This window comes from Leptodactylus fuscus, chromosome 2 (genome assembly GCF_031893055.1).
Source record: "Leptodactylus fuscus isolate aLepFus1 chromosome 2, aLepFus1.hap2, whole genome shotgun sequence".
Lineage (NCBI taxonomy): Eukaryota > Metazoa > Chordata > Amphibia > Anura > Leptodactylidae > Leptodactylus > Leptodactylus fuscus.
In genome coordinates this window covers 139455311-139474690 of record NC_134266.1, presented here as the reverse complement: position 1 = coordinate 139474690, position 19380 = coordinate 139455311, and the positions used below count along the sequence as shown (strand labels likewise).

At 42.7% G+C, this 19380-nt stretch overlaps 1 protein-coding gene across 1 annotated transcript; it reads right to left on the bottom strand.

Moving 5' to 3' along the window:
* Window positions 1–718: 718 nt before the first annotated feature.
* OGG1 (8-oxoguanine DNA glycosylase) lies at window positions 719–18640 on the bottom strand. Its single transcript, XM_075264791.1, has 8 exons — window positions 18556–18640; window positions 17318–17428; window positions 13745–14115; window positions 8704–8883; window positions 6075–6253; window positions 3173–3320; window positions 1712–1761; window positions 719–866 (listed from the first exon to the last, which is right to left on the bottom strand). The coding sequence occupies exons 2-8, from the start codon at window positions 17425–17427 to the stop codon at window positions 783–785; spliced, it is 1122 nt and encodes a 373-aa protein (XP_075120892.1). The 5' UTR covers window position 17428; window positions 18556–18640; the 3' UTR covers window positions 719–782.
* Between the last annotated feature and the right edge of the window lie 740 nt (window positions 18641–19380).

Genomic DNA, 19380 nt, shown 5'->3' with positions numbered 1-19380 from the left:
CCCCCAGTTTCATGTCCCCCCTCCATCTGCCATCTCTGCCCCAGTATAACATTCCCCTTCCATCTCTGCCCCTAGGTTACTGAGACACACACACACACACACACACACACACATATATATATAGACAGACAGACAGACATAGACAGACACACATATAGACAGGCACACATATAGACTGTGACACACATATAGACACACACACACACACACTCTCTCTCTCTCCACCCTGCAGCTCACCTTACATCTCTCAGTACTTTATGACACGCTCCACATCTCCATCTTCGGCCAGCACTAAGACACGCCCCCTAGACACGCCCCCCTAGTCAAAGCTGTGCGGGCCGGACTGAAACAGTCAGAGGGCCGGATATGGCCCGGGGGCCGGACTTTGCCCAGGTCTGCCTTAGAAAGAGATCTTTGGAAAGTGTAGAAGCAGCTCTATAAGGTACTGATTTTCTTGCAGAGAGACTCCCTTTATAGCGTTCCAAAATTATTACCACATACAGTGACATGTCAGATTTGAAAAATAAGGCAATGTCAGGAAACTGCCTGTGTTTCCGTAGGTATAATTGACATGCTGCGATTTCTAGAACCACAAAGGTTTTGGAAATTGCAGTGTGTCCCCAGCGTGTATTTTCCTGCACTGTGGGGATGGGATATGCTAGATTACTGTATCTTGTAATTAAAAAAAATATCTGACAAATATAGAATATGTCTTTATTTCCACATGCACAAAACCTTTTTTTTTATGGAAAAATAGATTTAAAAAAAAATTCCATCCATTTTTATTCTTTTGGCCTTTTTTTTGCACGTGCTTTTGGTTGATCCCCCGAATTCTGGAATTTCTTAAGATCAGAACAAAATAAGACCTAGAAATAAAAAATTAAACAAACAAAAGTTATAATAGAAAATGCTTTGGATATCAATTTTATACCAAGTTTCATATATGATAAGATGATAAATAAGTTTTATTTAATTTAACCTTTAAGAAGCGGTGACAGATGTTACTCTGCTGTTTATTATAACACAGCTACTGTATAGCCTTCTGCTGTATAAACACCTGCCTAATTACAGCAAATACATTTGAAAATTTTATTATTTTGTCTTTAGTCTTAATCCATTCTTCTGCAAATGATTAATGCACAAGAATTATTAAGTCGTTTCGGCCAGGGGCTGGCATACATTTTAGCCATAAATGCCAAGGCACAAATTAGGGCCAAGTGCCAAAAATGTGCAACTTTTATGCTAGAAAACCAACTTTAGGCTAAGGCCCCACGGGCCGTAATCACCGTGCTAAAGCGCTGCAGAAAGAACCGCTGCGTGAGCGCATTGCGGTTCTTTCCACAGCGCTTTTAAGAGAAAGTTCACTGAGTTTTCCTCTGCGGACTTTCTCTTAACATTATATCTACGGGAAAACCACCGGCGTTTCCTTAGATATAATTGACATCCTGCGATTTGCAAAGCCGCAATGGCTTTGCAAATCGCAGCGTGTCCGCGCCTTTGATTTCTTCCGCAAAGTGGGCATGGGATTCGCATGAATCCCATCCCCTTTGCTTGCACTGTAAAATGCCGCGATTTTTCCTGCAGCGTCTCCGTTTACGTCCAGTGGGGCCCTGGCCTTAATATTTCACCAAATTTCCCCCAACTTCAAAATTTTTTTATATGGTATCAAATATGGTAAAATTAATACTCTATATAATAGACATAAGCTTACTCCTTGGGCCCAACCAGCATAAGGACCCCAGAGACTGCGGAAATGATCTCCTGAAATAGAAAAGAATAGACAAATTACATAGTTGAAGACTTGCTTGAAACTTCTGTTTTTGTTTTTTTTTTATTTAAAAAAAAAAAAAAAGTCCATCAAGTTCATCCTTAGGGCCTATGCACATGATTGTGTGCTAGATCAGTGTGATATAGCCGCAGTGTGTAGCCGCACTTGCTGGAAGCGACACGTAGCATCAACATGGCATCAATCACGTCTGGTGGGTCGGACACGGTCGTGTGCATGGGCCCTTAGGTAAACTATGCATCATTACATGCTAGATTACTTATAGCCTTCCATGCAATTTACTATTAGATAAGTGTCTAGCCCATTTATAAATGCTGACATAGTATCTGACACTACTACCTTTTGGGGTAGGGCATTCAAGTTAATCATGTTCTAGTTCTCTGTATTGGCCACAATTACATTTATACAGGTACAGTTAAGTCCAGAAATATTTAGACAGTGACAACCCTGGTTAAGAACCACTGATCTAAGGGTTAAGTGCTGTATGTAAAAAGAAAACACAACAAAACAAATGTCACACAAGCAAACATCTTAAAAAAAAAAAAACCACAAATCAATTTTTTGTTGATAAAAGAAAAAATATCCAGAATCTCGAAAATTTGGAACAGATTTAAATTTAACTTTTAAATAATCACATACAAAATAAAGAAACTTAAAAAAAAATTAAAAAAGAAAAACAGCAGCGTAAAATCAGTCTGCATAGCACATCTCCCTGCCAGGGTGCCCCTCTCCTTATACAGCCAGAAGAGGGAGAGGATGAGGAAATTCATCAGTATGTGGAAAAGTTGTGCATGACTTGTTCCATCTCTGCCTTGAACAGCTGTGTTAATTTGTCCAATTACTTTTGAGCCCCTGAAATAAAGAGGCTTTGTAATTTGCAATTCTGAAATGTTTCAAATGATATTTTTGTTCAACCCCTTGAACAAACCCAATATATACACTTTGTTCAACCCCTTGAACATGAAAATATACCCTTCAATTGCATCTCACTTGTCTCATCTCAAATCCAACGTGGTGACAGGCAGAGCCAAATTCATGAAGATTGTGTCACTCTCCAAATATTTTTGGATCTCACTGATCACTACTAAATGTCTTCTTTTTCAAGCTGAGTTGTCGATCCTTTCATTATATACCACAAATATTTTTATTACTATTGCAGCTGCCTCTTGACATTTGTGTAAAAAAAAGGTAAGGCAGCAATTTTGTAAACTAAATACTTGAGAGATTAGTCTGGCAATTCTCTGTACCATGTGTCTCCAATATCTCAGTATTGCATTGCAAAATGCAAAATGTATGCCTCCACTGTGTACAAGAAAACGTATACAAAAATGAATGTACAAATGAAACAGTTACATTAAGTTCCTAACATATATTGAATGTTCATACCAATCTCCCGGTAAACCCGTTCCGTGAGAGTCTTGTTACCCTGACCAAGCTGAGGTAAGTAGTCTCTTTTTGCAATCTGCCAAACATGAGTGTCCACAGGTACAGCCTCTGGTTTATCTAGAGCCATCAAGCAAACACAATCTGCAACCTGAAACAATACACAAAATTTAGAAGAAAAGAAAACCACAACAGTCAATCATGTGTTGGGGGGGGGGGGGGGGTGTCACTGAAGAGATCCATCGTATTTCTATCCTTAATGATATAACTTTAAAGGGATTCTACCATTAAAACTTTTTTTTTTGTGGATAAGACGTCGGAATAGCCTTTAGAAAGGCTATTTGTCTCTTACCTTTAGACGTGGTTTCCGCTGCGCCATTCCTTAGAAATACTGTTTTTTACCGGTATGCAAATGAGTTCCACCGCAGCAATGGGTGCGTCCCCACCGCTGCCAGAGAAGTGTCTCCAGCGCCGCCGCCTCCTTCGTCCGCAGCGTCATCTTCAATGTCTTCTTCCGGCGCAGGCTCGTAACTTCTAGGCCTCGGACCTTGAGCAGAGCAGACTACGCAGGCGCACAGGCCACGGGAAAATGGCCACTAACAATACTGTGCAAGCGGCCATTTCCCAGTGGCCTCTGCGCCTGCGCAGTCTGCTCTGCTCAAGGCTTGAGGCCTAGAAGTTACGAGCCTGCGCCGGAAGAAGACATTGAAGATGACGCTGCGGATGAAGAAGGAGGCATCGCTGGAGACACTTCTCTGGCAGCGGTGGGGCCCGCCCCAATCGCTGTTTGAGCGCTTGGGCTCGCCCCCATCTCTGCGAGAGAACTCATTTGCATACCGGTAAAAACGGTATTTCTAAGGAACGGCGCAGCGGAGACCACGTCTAAAGATAAGAGACGAATAGCCTTTCTAAAGGCTATTCCGACGTCTTGTCCACAAAAAAAAAGGTTTTAATGGTAGAATCCCTTTAATCTAGTAATCAGAGCTATGGAGTTGGTAGACCAAACCATCGTCTTTGACGCCTCTATTTTCCCACATCCATACTCCAACTGCTTCATGACAGTCATGGTCAATCAGAAGCAGTAAACTATTTCAAACTATCTACTTGTCTAAAGCCTTTTTTTTTTCTTTTTACTACACTCCAGAAGACATTCACTAAATTTATCTGGGCTTCGAAGCCTCTGTGCATCGCAAAGCACTATGTCCATGCCCAAACATAGGAGTTTGGCTGTACCGGACTACCTTGGTTAATACCTGACTGCGGCCACTGCACATATCGTCGATAGGTATCACTCTACCCACTCTTGTGGACTCCACAGTGCTGTTAGGCACTTATTCAAAAATGATGAACCTGTGACACCTATCTCGAGCAACCTGGACGTTGCTGCTGCCCTGTGGTCCACTTTTCTCTCCCATGCTTCGGACTTGCTGCCTCTCCGCTTCCAACAGGTAATCTCGACCTTTTCCCTCCTACACCTCTCAGAGTTGGTCCCGATAGGCTACGACAATACTACCTCTCATCGGTAGTACACCAAATTGACCCACTTCTACACTTCTTTTAAGAAATTGCATAATTTACATAGGACACTGTTACCTTTTGAACATCTTTGCTTCTCCTCCCTAGCCCTCTGCCATACCATCTTGCTTGTCTATAGCATGCTACTAGAGGATTATGCTGCTCAATTACCAGAATATATGGTAAGTTTGGAACCGCAGTTGGGGGTTTCATTCACACCGCATGTGGGCCTCTGCCTTCCAGGCATTCCACAAATTTTCCATTTTTTGTAAGGCACAGGAAACCAATTATAAAATTCTCTCACGTTGGTACACAGTCCCTCTGTCCTCCATTACATCTATCATTCTGGATCGATGCTAGAGATACAACACTGATGGGGGTACGATGTCACACATCTGGCTGGGATGTTCACTCCTGCGCCCTTTCTGGACCAATGTCTGACGCATCATTTGGACAGTAACTGGTATTGCACTGGAAGATGAATCTGCTCCTATCCTCCTTTCAATTTTTCCCAGTAAGTTCAAAAAGCACACCCGCAAGTTACTCAGATTCATGATGGTCGCATCAGAAACTGTCATGCCCAGGCTGTGAAAGTTCCCGCCCCCCGACATCTGGGTTGCAGGAGCTACTCTGCATACATAGTATGGAAAACCTGCTGGATGAACTGAAGCAAAATGATAGGGCCCATCAGCAGATGTGGCTCCTCTGGAATACCTTTTATTACTCTGCCGATTTTCAGTCTGCCTTTACTTCCCTACCTTCTTAACTTCTTTACCTCTCCTACTGGTCTTTTCACTTTCCCTTTTCCTGAAACTTCCAGTCCTATTTTTCACTTTGCTCTCTTATCCCTCCACTCCATAGCGGTTCTCTTTGTTTTCTGGTGGGTAGATGCACCCTCCTGTCCCTTTTTGAGATGCTGAGGTCCGATCCACATCTGTGATGGGCCATTCAGCTCCCCTATCTGCATGAAATATGAGGAGAGAAAAGTCCTGCAAGTGGCACTTTTCTATCCGCATTTTTCAAGCAGAAACCGAGTGGATACCACACGGACCCCATTATAGTCTAGGTATCTGCTTTTTTTATGCAGATAGGTTTTGATTTGGGGGGTCCCCAAGAGGAATTCCCAAACGGAAATCCGAACGCAGATGTGAACTGGGCCTGACATCACAATGTTTAGCCTTTGTTATGCTTATTTTGTTACATTTTGCTGCTGTTCCCTCACCTTCACCCTCACATCAGCTTCCCTGTAGTTGTTTTCCTGGGTGTTCCTCTGTATCCCCCCTTTTCCTTCCCCTCCTCTTATTTTGAACTGTGGTTCATGTTACTTCACCCTTATTGCAAAACTTCAATAAAAGCTTTTGATGCTAAAAAAAAAACCCATTGTACTTACTTTGGCTCCCACTCCTGGTAAGGCAGATAGAGCAGATTTTGCTTCCTCATAAGGAACCTGTCGAAGGGTGCTCAACCAGTCATGACCGTGCTTCTGCATTATTGCTCGGGCACTCTCACTGACAAACTTTGCTCTGTAACCAAAACCCAAATCTCGCAACTTTGTCTCAGTGTCATCAGCTGCAGAATAAACATCATAGATTTGCTTTAAACATAAACCAGGGGATTTGTTTCTCCACAAAAACTGGGTAGAATAGAGTTAGTACAAGTCATTTAGTTGAGTACATATAAAAATACTAAAGGGACAACCTGTTTATTGGCAGTAAATATATGTTTTGTTTTGTTTTTTAGATTGATACTACACGATAAGGTAAAGTAAAACCATATGTGAATAACTGTATAGATGACTAATTGTATTTTGACTGCAATAAATAATATACTAAAAGCTCTATAGACAATTATCTTCGTTGGTACATAAGCTCATTCTACACCCTTACAGGCAATGCAGGCTTTGTATTTCTCATACAGAAGGTGTTTTATCATTCCAACTTTAATTTTCAGAGGGTATAATCACTTTAAGAAAATTAAAGAGGCCTAAGACAAAAAAAAAGCTTTTGCATAGAAAACCAATGTAGAAATCACATTGTATTCAAATTAAACAATAGAATAATCATGTGGATGATTCATTTTGCAGTGAACTAGTGGCTGCTGGGTTGACATGGGTGCATGCCCCCTGTTCACAATCAAAACACTTAAAGGGGTTTTTCCACGAACACCACCATATTTAAATTTGAGCTTCATTTACATATTTGCAAAAAGCAATACATTTCAAAAACAGCTGCGAGGAGGAGAGAAAGAGAGGTAGGACTGGAATAGCCTTTCTAAAGGCCATTCCAACGTTTGTTTACATAAAAAAAACGAAATCCCCAATCAAAGACTCCCTTTAAAATCCAACCACCTGATCCTTATCTGCCCATTAAATCTGTTAATCTGGAGGTCCCCATACACATTAGCCCTGACGACATCACTGAGTTCAGCCAATGTACAACCAATTTGCATGGCTACCATAAGACTTCAGCTGAAACTATTAAGCAAGTTGTGGTTCTGGGGGACTTTACAAAGGCTTTTGATACTGTTGCACATAAACAGACTAATCTGATCAGCTTCTATGAGGAGGTAAGTTCAAGACTGGACATGGGTAATGCAGTAGATGTGGTGTACCTGGACTTTTCAAAGGCTTTTGATACTGTTCCACATAAACGGTTGGTATGCAAAATGAGAATGTTGGGACTGGGGGAAAACATATGCATTTGGGTTAGCAACTGGCTCACTGATAGGAAACAGAGGGTACTTGTTAATGGTAAATATTCAGACTGGGCCACAGTCACCAGTGGGGTGCCGCAGGGGTCAGTATTAGGTCCTCTCTTGTTTAATATCTTTATTAATGACCTGGTAGAGGGTTTACAAAGCAGGGTGTCTATATTTGCAGATGATACTAAACTTTGTAGGGTAATTAATAATGAGGAGGATAGTAGAATATTACAAGGGGATCTAAGGAAACTGGAAGCATGGGCAGAGACTTGGCAAATGAAGTTTAATGTTGACAAATGTAAAGTAATGCACTTTGGGCGACGTAATAAAATGTATGACTATGTACTAAATAGTAAATTACTGGGTAAGACTGTCAATGAAAAAGACTTAGGGATTTTGGTGGACAGCAAGCTTACCTTTAATGACCAGTGTCAGGCAGCTGCTGCCAAGGCAAATAAAATTATGGGATGCATCAAAAGAGGTCTAGATTCTCATGACAAGGACATAGTTATGCCTCTATACAAATCACTGGTACGGCCACACTTAGAATATTGTGCACAATTTTGGGCCCCGATATACAAGAAAGACATAAGTGAACTTGAAAAAGTGCAAAGACGGGCAACCAAAATGATTAGGGGAATGGGTGGACTGGAATACAATGATAGATTAACAAACTTGGGGTTATTCAGTTTAGAGAAAAGACGTCTACGGGGAGATCTAATAACAATGTACAAATACATGAAGGGACAATACAAAGAACTTTCTAAGGATCTTTTTACTCCTAGGCCAGTGACAGTGACAAGAGGACATCCACTACGTCTGAAGGAGAGAAGGTTTCACCAGAAACATAGAAGGGGATTCTTCACAGTAAGAACAGCGAGGCTCTGGAACTCTCTGGCCCAGGAAGTGGTGATGGCGGATTCACTGAACAAGTTCAAAGTGGGCCTGGATGCCTTTCTTGAAGAGAAAAATATAATGGGTTATGGTCTCTAGATTTTAAGGACACGTTGATCCAGGGTTTTATACTGACTGCCAGATTTGGAGTCGGGAAGGAATTTTTTCCCCTGAAATAGGGCAATTGGCATGAGCCTCATGGGGTTTTTTGCCTTCCCTTGGATCAACACTGTAGGGGATTGTAGGGTTATAGGTTGGACTTGATGGACTCATGTCTTTATCCAACCTCATCTACTATGTAACTATTTGGCCAGTTTTTATCATTATCAGATAAATGTTCAAAATTCAGAAACTAACTACGGTACAATTTTTTTTAAAATTCCTAAACATATAGCCAGTCACAGAAAAACTGGCATGTTACCTGCCTGCCAGTGCCTGGAGTGTTGGGAATGAATAGTAATCCACCAAGTCAAGTTGGCATAGTTTTTCTCCAAGAGCTGTGCACAAACGCTCAATCATTCCAGTGATGCGAGAGATGTGGTTGTTGGAGGTACAGATGAAAGAAAAAAGGCATTCTACAGGATCTTGCTGCAAAACTCGAATTCCTGGAAGATTGACAATGCATAGATTTTAAATATATAGTCAGTTTCATTGAACCTTTATCAGGTTTCAGTATATTTAATATTACAGTTCTTTAGTAGCTCACACAAAACAGCAATTGTTCTATTACAATCATTTGAAAAAAAAAAATCCCCAATGCTTAGCTATAGATGTTACATACTTCTTACAGTGCCCTCTTGTTCTTTTGATTCTCTCTAAGAACATCCACCTAGTCCAGTGCTGTTGAGAAGAAGCAACTTCTAGTGTGCCTATTCTTACTGACTGCCTGCAGAATAGCAGGATACAGATACATCTACATATACATGCCTATATATATCATCATCATCCATAATCATCCAGTTCCACCAGTATTAGGTGTATGTTTCTAAAAAGAATCCAAAGAACACCAGTGGGTACAATGATTAGTATATAATAGCGTCTAAACAAAATTGTACTGGTTTAAATAATTCCAATTGGAAACTTGTTTTTGTATGACCTAACAGTAAATTAGTATTTAATTGTGGCAATAACTCTAACTACCATATTAGAAAATGGCATTATTAGCAATTCCAAAACATATTCCTATTTCTGAATATCAAGTTAAAGGGTATTTTCTGGCTTATTAATACATGACCTATTCTTAGACCGTGGTATGTGTATGAGCCGTGCGGCCTGTTCACAGAAAACCAAGCGCCATATGTTGAATAGCTGCTGCTTAGTATTACAGCTCAGCCCCATCCACTTGAATGGGAATGAGCTGTGAAAAGGTCATTTGACTAATGATTGTGACGTCACATGGCCTGTAAATTGGAAACAGGCTTAAACAGCTGATTGGTCAGGGGCCCAGGTGTCAGTCCCCTTCAACTGATGACTAAGGATAGGTAATCCATTGGTAAAGCCTGGACAATCTATTTATTGCCTGTATTTTGCTTGACATTTAATGCCTGTGTTCTGTGAATGGAAAGAACAATCTGGTTTCCACACAGAAGCTCTTCAAAATATCCTTCTTGCTCCATGTTATAAAGTAGGCAATTAAGTCAAGGGGTGATGCATTATATATATATATATATATATATATATATATATATATATATATATATATATATATATGGGAACATACTTATAACTGCAGTCAGCGCTGGGGACACAGGTGCTGTCACTAATAAGTGAAACACTGATTAATTCCAGGATATTTCTCGTTACTGAGGAAGGGTGGCACATTATACACCTGGATAGTTATAACTGCACTCAGGTTGCACTGGGTACTCAGTTGTTTGGGTCCACTGGGGGATCTGAATAATGGAGAGCCCTTCCGATAAAACAATGGACAACCACGGATACCCATGGATTCTATAGACTATAATGGGGTCCACCAGGTGTCTGTCGGGTCTCTGCTGTTTTATTACTGAAACCAGCGGAAAGAAAATTCCTCCATGCAGGACTTTTCTCTCTGTCGGTATTCAGGGGGTTCTGTGGCGGAGTCTCCGCACATGTGAACCTATCCATAGTGACACACTGATTAATTACCAAGCTATTTCTAATTATTGATGGGGTGACTGTGATCATGAGAGAACCTCAGCTATGTATTTTCCAGTTATGTATTTTGCCTTGGTGAGTTATCATCTGTTCAGAATCCTCATACACAGTGTGGTGTTTATGACTGTTAACAAAACCTGTTTAGCTTCAGGAATGTGGTATGTCTGCTCTGCAATCAAAGCCCTTTGTTGTTCCATGCCTAGCTCCATTAGCATACCTGTGCTAACCTCATTATCCTAGCAGGTGGACATCCTGGAGTTGTGTATTGAAAGACCTCTGAATACACAGAGGTCTGGAAGTCAAACTTCAAAGGGAATATGGTTTTATGATAATATTTGTCTATGAAGACAGGCTACAGTCGCCCCGATCAATTCCTCAGGTGCGCAAACAGAAGCTGCACGCTCCAAGCCCACAGAAGATACTGTGGGGGCAGGGACACAGCACTCATTACCCAAAGGGAATTAGGATGTCATTCTTGGAGTCTACATGATGGGGATCTCGCCACAAACCCCATCATACCCCTCACCTGACTTTACGGTAATCTGGCGAGGAAATATGACGATACATGGTTATTTGGTTTCAAGGATGGATCGTTGGACTCCCCCCCCCCCCTAATGACATCACTTAGGGAGGAACCTGGGAGGAGACTGGAAAAGTTAAATGGTCTCACCTGAGGAGACAAAGGGAGTTCTGACCTTGAAAGCCATGTGAGCAGATTGAAGCTCCTTACTGACTTAAACATGCGCCCTGAGGCCTAGAAAGAAGACTTCAGAGACTTGTTTTGGTATTGTTTCCTTCCTATCTTTTATTCCTATTTTATTTTATGTGTTGTATTGTGTTTTATCTGTTTTTTGCTTGCCATCCACTGATATGTATTTCTGTATATGTTAGTGGCTAGTACCGACCCACTCAGGTTAATATATATATATATATATGTATATATACACTCACCGGCCACTTTATTAGGTACACCATGCTAGTAACGGGTTGGACCCCCTTTTGCCTTCAGAACTGCCTCAATTCTTCGTGGCATAGATTCAACAAGGTGCTGGAAGCATTCCTCAGAGATTTTGGTCCATATTGACATGATGGCATCACACAGTTACCGCAGATTTGTCGGCTGCACATCCATGATGCGAATCTCCCGTTCCACCACATCCCAAAGATGCTCTATTGGATTGAGATCTGGTGACTGTGGAGGCCACTGGAGTACAGTGAACTCATTGTCATGTTCAAGAAACCAGTCTGAGATGATTCCAGCTTTATGACATGGCGCATTATCCTGCTGAAAGTAGCCATCAGATGTTGGGTACATTGTGGTCATAAAGGGATGGACATGGTCAGCAACAATACTCAGGTAGGCTTTGGCGTTGCAACGATGCTCAATTGGTACCAAGGGGCCCAAAGAGTGCCAAGAAAATATTCCCCACACCATGACACCACCACCACCACCAGCCTGAACCGTTGATACAAGGCAGGATGGATCCATGCTTTCATGTTGTTGACGCCAAATTCTGACCCTACCATCCGAATGTCGCAGCAGAAATCGAGACTCATCAGACCAGGCAACGTTTTTCCAATCTTCAATTGTCCAATTTCGATGAGCTTGTGCAAATTGTAGCCTCAGTTTCCTGTTCTTAGCTGAAAGGAGTGGCACCCGGTGTGGTCTTCTGCTGCTGTAGCCCATCTGCCTCAAAGTTCGACGTACTGTGTGTTCAGAGATGCTCTTCTGGCTACCTTGGTTGCAACGGGTGGCTATTTGAGTCACTGTTGCCTTTCTATCAGCTCGAACCAGTCTGGCCATTCTCCTCTGACCTCTGGCATCAACAACGCATTTCCGCCCACAGAACTGCCGCTCACTGGATGTTTTTTCTTTTTCGGACCATTCTCTGTAAACCCTAGAGATGGTTGTGCGTGAAAATCCCAGTAGATCAGCAGTTTCTGAAATACTCAGACCAGCCCTTCTGGCACCAACAACCATGCCACGTTCAATGGCACTCAAATCACCTTTCTTCCCCATACTGATGCTCGGTTTGAACTGCAGGAGATTGTCTTGACTATGTCTACATGCCTAAATGCACTGAGTTGCCGCCATGTGATTGGCTGATTAGAAATTAAGTGTTAACGAGCAGTTGGACAGGTGTACCTAATAAAGTGGCCGGTGAGTGTATATATATAATAAAGCTTGTTTCGTATTATCCTATAAACCCAGGCACACTCAAGGGGGGTGAGTGGAAAGTGAGAAGGGTGTACACAGATGTGCCAAGCGTCTTTGGTAAGGTGATATCCTTCACAGTGACCCACTATGTATCTCGATGTAGTTATAACTACAATATATATCTATGGGAGGTAGAACATTGATCAGCAAAGTTAATTTAAGGTATAGGGGAGAATATACTGAATCTATAATCTAGAGTGGATATCATTACTTTTATATTAAATACCAGATAGTTCCTAACCTCTTTACGGACAAACTTCCACTATTTCTATACCCTGAAATGGAACAGTGAGCAAGGAGTTTCAGATTCATTTCTTAATGCTCAAAGCAAGTCCCAAACACGTTTTCCCAGGAGGTTCTCCGGTTCATCATAGGACAGAGTGTGTGTCAGCATTGTTTGAGTCCGAACTATAAGCATACATTATTGGTGAGATTGAAGCAACCGTATACACTTGAGTATAAGACGAGTTTTTCAGCACAGTTTTCGTGCTGTAAAAATGCTCCTCGGCTTATACTAGAGTCATTACGGTAATTTTCTGCTAGCAGGCCAGGAACGCAGACCCCCACACACACACACACTGCTGCATCACACGCCGGGTGACGTGGCCACGTAAGCTCAGGCCCTCACCCGGCGTGTGTCTGCTTCCTGGCGTGCTAGCAGAATTACCGTAAGTACTTCTGCAGTTTGAAATGTACAGCATCGCCATGCTCCTGGCAGAAGCGTGGCGATGCTGCGGCCCCGACACCCTCCCCGGTGTCTGTATGCCGGGTTCGGATGCCGGGTCTGTAAGGGCCGGTTCACACATGCTGATGTGTTCCGTCCATAAGGATCCACATGAAGACCCTCCCAGACGGAATACAAGTGCAACTGCAAGCGCTTTGCAGTTCAAGCGCACGGGCCCCATAGACTATAATGGGTTCCGTGGGCTTGCCGCGTACTGCCTGCACAAACTATTCCAGGCATCCGCGGAACTAGTATGGCGGATGTCAGAAAGGAGTTAGTCAATGTCTCACCTATTTATTAGTGACGCCACCTGTGGCCCCAGAACTGACTGCAGTTATAAAGTTCGGTACATGGTATATTTTCTGAAGATTAAAATCTTGAACATTACCTGGAAATTCCTTAGCTACTTTTAGAAAATTCTTATCAGATTCTCCCCACTGATTGTAGAGTTCATTCACACTGACGTGTAATTGGAAGTAATCCTTTAAAATGTCGCTGTCTTTCTTATAGTCTGTACTTAGAGAGACTTTATCTCCCCACATCTCCTGCTTTATTATGTCTTTTTCATGCTTTATTGTTTCAGAAACAGGGGACAGCTTTCGTTTTGCAGGCCTTTTCTGAGTTAGCTTTTCCAGTTCAGTATCTGTTTTCCCCGGGCTGGGATAGACTGTGTACCACAAGTGGTCATCTTTCTGAGTCAGAGTCCATACCCGTCCATGTAATACCCCTGTCCAGTACCCAGGACTGCTTTCTCTCCACCTAAACAATTCATGAAGAGCAGAAAAGGAAGTTGTAATTTGTTATCTACAAATCTGGTGCATACAAATTAAAGGTGTCTGCTACTGACAGAAATCAGATAGTTCACTACTTTTATTTTCTGTAAATTAAAGACACAAATGTACTATGACTATTGACCGACTTATGGGGAAATATATTGATTCAAACTTTATTTAACAAAATTGGTCACAATATAAAACAGCCTTGTCACCTACAGCAACCTAATAGAGTGCAACTTTTCAATTTTCTACAACATGTTATAAAATGAAAGCCGAAATCTGGTTGCAATATTAGTTTTTTCTGTTTCAGTTTTGATGAATGATTAATCATTAACTTTCTCTTGTAGTTTGAAGAAAAAAAGGGCTTTTTCTGGGCAAAAAAATGTGTTTTTTTTTTTTTTTAAAAAAAAGGTCTGTTCGTGCTATTAAAAGGTTAATAAATGCACTCATATACCTTTAGCAGTGTTTTGAGTGATTTCTGGGTGTCTCTAGGAGCGCCTGATATCTTCTACATTTGTTTACATGGTTCGGCTTCCTGCTATGTAACTTCCACTGTGGCTCTCTCTCACCTCACTCTCACACAAATACGTCACAAATACAAATCTGTATTCTCAGATATCAGACCCACATAACAAAAATATAGCTAATCTCCCATAGTGTCATCTGAATTTTAGGGATCAACCAGTGAAATATGGTACGGGACAGTATCACGACAGTGTTTATCACATTGCTCCCGCAAGCTGACCCCACTCTTCTATGTATGGATTGCATACAGAATATCAGCACTTCTATTGTAGGCTACATAGAACAGGTTGCAATAGAAGTAAATGGCAGACAAGCCTGGGAGTCAGCACTGGAGCCCCTGCTTCTCTGCAGGCCATGCTCTGGGCCCCTGATGTCAGTGGCTCACACCATTTCTGCAGCTGCCAAGGTAACTGATTACATGCTGCAATTGTGGAGGAAAATTCATTTTAAGTGTGGACTACAAAGTCCCATCTCGCCACTAATACTACTATTTTATAACCCTCTCTTCTCTCCTGGCCTGTCCTCTGAGGTATTCATTTGGTGGAGGCATGCTGGGTTTCGGCAACTCCTTTCTCTGTAACTGGCGGATATTCACCCAGGAATATTTTGCTTCTACTTACTATTCGCCTCTCTCAGGGGCATTTAGGACTGCACAGGTATTCTACTTGATTCATTCACTCACTCTAAAAATTTCTCCTACTGAATCTGAAAGGCTATGCCTTTTTAGAGCGGCAGATAGGGGCTATCTTTCTTTCATATATAGCCTGCTAAACATCCCACCTACTGATACTAAGCTGGACTTTATGGCAGCCTAGGAGCCGGACCTTAAGCTCAATGGACTGACTGTTGTACTTCAATTATCAAAAGCAGTTGGCAGGTCACCCTTATGGAACCATCTTTGGAGATCCTTCATAGGACTTACCTAGTCCCTCACAGGTTACATGGCATATCCCTCAGTGTCGCCCCTAGTTTAAAGGTTGCAATGTTTTAGGCACTACTTTCAATATTTGTTGGATTTGCCCTTTTGGGTAGTCATTTAAAGAATAGCTCAATGGCTGTTTGGACCACTGTCAGTCCCCATTTTTCTTCTAAATCTTACGCCTACTGTCCTCAAATATGTTCAATTCAAATTATTTCAGTACAGTCTGATGGCTTCCTGGATTCATGTAGCCTTCAACCGGAGGAAACCCTTCCTCTTGTTTACCAATGTAGTTCGGTAAATTAACATTGTCATGATCCATGAAAAGATCAATGCCACTATCTTGGACACCCGTCCGATCTTTGATAAGGTCTGGACGCCCTAGATCAAAAAATCGTTCCTCCCAGGTCTGTCATACTGTCTTAAAAGCTCCTCCATTCCCCTTTACTCAGACAGGATCTTTTACTAATATATATTTTGTCCCCCTGCACCACCAGAATTTCCCTCTGCCCCCCTCATACCTCTTGGTTTATGGTTTTTACTAGCAGTTACCTGTGACTTCGTCTGCGGGTTGGCGGTGGCGCTGAACCGCTTATATTTCTTGTCCTCCCATGTCTGCCTCTAGTTTCTTGGCCTCCCATCTCTGCCTCCAGTTTCTTGTACCCCCATCTCTGCCCCCAGTTTCTTGTCCCTCCCTGCATCTGCCCCCAGTTTCTTGTCCCCCTATTTCTGCCCCCAGTTTCTTGTCCCCCCTTTTATCGGCCCCCAGTTTCATGTCCCCTCCATCTCTGCCCCCAGATTCATGTCCCCCCATCTCTGCCCCCAGATTCATGGCCCTCCATCTCTGCCACCAGATTCCTGTCCCCCCATCTCTTCCCCCAGATTCATGTCCCCCCCATCTCTGCCCCCAGTTTCTTGTCCCCCCATCTCTGCTCCCAGCTTCATTCCCCCCCCCCCCCCACCAGCACCTCGTCCCCAGTGTAGTTGGACTCACCCTGCCACGCTCCCACGCCGCTCTCTCGCTTCACATCGGTGTCGGGTGGCTGGCTGTGTGTGGCGTATAGGAGGCAGAGCAAGGGCCAGCGTCATGTTGCTATGACAGCCGGAGCCTCGCGCTGCCTCCCTGGCCTGTCAGGCGTGCGCTTGTATTGCAGCCTAGGCAGGTAGACTGTAATACAGGCGCCGGTATTGAACAGCGCATTGGCGAATCCCGGCGCCTGTACTGCAGTGTACCTGCCATACGCAGCCAGCCGCCCGACACCCACGTGCAGCGAGCAAGGGGAGAGAGCATCGGGGGAGCGCGGCAAGGTGAGTCCAACGAAGCTGGGGCATGAAGCTGGGGCAATTAAAGTAGCCTACTACCTTTTCCTGGGAAATATGTAGGTGTGTGTGAAATTTCCCCAAAATCCATTCAGCCGTTTGGCTGTGATTGAGGAACAAATATCCAAACACACAAACCCACAAACATCCAAACTCACAAACTTTCACCTTTATAATATTAATAGGATACCTTTTTATCTCTTGACTTTTCTTGTATAGCTGTTTCTCTGACTTGTGATTACATTTCCTTCCATTTTTGTGCCATTTTTTTATGACTGTACTGGTGTCCTTCATACTTTCTGTTACTGCTATTATTCAATAAATACCTTTGAGCCTAAAATTCAGTTTGAGTGTAGGGATTATAATGATTATCAGGAATATATTTTATTTATTAAACAAAGTTATAAAAATTATGACTTACCGAAAAGACTGACCACCTGGCAATACAAAATCCAGGCGAAGTTCATTGAGATGGCAAGGTATTGAGTGCCAGAGATGAGGACAGATAGAGAGGGACGTGAGGTGTTTCATCCTGTAAGAATCACAAATAGAAATGTAAGGGGTATTTGTCTGGTTCAGAAATGAATAAAGCCGCAATTATTTTCACAATGCCTAAGGGGCAGAGAAACTCTCTTAGCCTTTCACCAAATAAATTAAAAGATGGCTTTTATTACAATTGCTATAAAGGATGATAATGTCTTTCCTTTAAGTTTACAAACTGTGGTATGACATTACAACAGTATTTTGTTGAATACTAGCTGTCCAATTTAAATAGACAGTCTGCTGATAGTAGCTTAGGCCCAAAGTAGCAGGAAAGCTTTATTTCAGCTAGTAATGCTTAGTCCAAAGTTAAACTTTAAAGTGTATCTCCTATTTCCTTCAGTTAATTTGTTTGTTTGGGTTTTTTTTTTGCACTATTGTGTCAGGAGGTGTTTGGTGTCCCTTTTCATAAAATATTAACATAACTTTTTATTATAAAACAGGCTATAACATTCTCCTTACCCCTAGATCACATTAGCGTTTGGATTCAGTCCGGGGGAGTCCGCATGAGGAATACAATCACAACTGCAAGCGCTGTGTAGTTAGAGCACACGGACCCCATAGACTATAACGGCATCCGTGTCCTTGGCACGCACGAATGATTCGTGTGGGCAGTACGCGGCAAGCACACGGACCCCATTATAGGCTTTTACAGCACAGCGCTTGCAACTACACTTTGCATTCCTGAGACAATTATGGACTCAGCTTACAGTATCTTTTTAAGGGATCATATGGCCAGGAAATGACATTGATATGGAATGTGCGGGTGGCTCACAGCTGAGACAATGTGCGTGCACACTTATGGCCAACCTAGCTACCAAAAAAGCTGAACCATGGGCCTGCTACCATTATGGTGTCCCAACCATCAACATGCTACAAGTGTCCCAACAGGGTTTATTCACAGAAATATCTGTGTATTGCAGGCTACGCCATCCCTGCAGGTAACATACCGGGTACTGGGTACAAGGCTCACATGCTACCCCTAGTGCAGAATACAACACTAATAATAACGGGCTGCTATGTGATAGTGATGGCTTTGTATAGAGTGGCTGCAGACGACAATGTGTCAGTGTTGTTTTCTATCCACAGCCTGTTCGGGCCATGAGGTAACCTTATTACCTTCAGTATCGTCTGGCTTCCCTCCTCAGTAGTCAGCTCACGTGACCAGCCACCTGACTTCACCGGTCACGTGATCTGACTGTAGCACGATTGGTCTGACTCTCTGTAATGCCTTGTTCCTGCTGCATAGCGCAGCGGAGGTTATAGGATAGTAGTGCCGAGGAGCGAGCATGGTGAGGGGGGTCGGAATTGAGCTGAGTGAGGTGGAAGTGCGCGTTATCACTGGTAGTAATGGCGGACTGCAGAGTAAAGTGTCTACAGGGATGCCAGTAGCAGTGAAAGGGTGCATCTGCCCTTTTACACACGGCATGTATTGGCATAGAGTGAAGAAGCACACAGCCTGGACTGTGGCATTACACTAACACTATGCAGCTACATGCAAATATTCTCTCTCTCTGTTTGTTATTCTTGTTTTATAAAACATAAATATAGAATTTCTATAAAAAAGAAAAAGCTAGAATATCTTTTGACAGGGAAAGGATTGTAGAAACCTGAAAACAACCCTTGCTGGTTATATCTGTATGGAAGCCAGTGGTGTAAGTACCAGGAGAGCAGCCATAGCGGCTGCCACTGGGCCTGGGAGTTTACAGGCCCATGATGCTTAATTTTCTTTTTTTCTTTTTAATAGGCCGTTACCTGCTGGAGTAACCCCATGGCCTGGCCCACATGACGTCTAGGATGACATTGAAGAGGGACGAAAGCAGCAGGGAGTGCATCGGAGCCCAGGAGATGTAAGTACCCCTGGTTTTTATGTTTATCACCTCCCCTTGGTCTCCGATCATTATACTCTGGGGTCTAAAAAGATCCCAGAGTATAATACTTCAT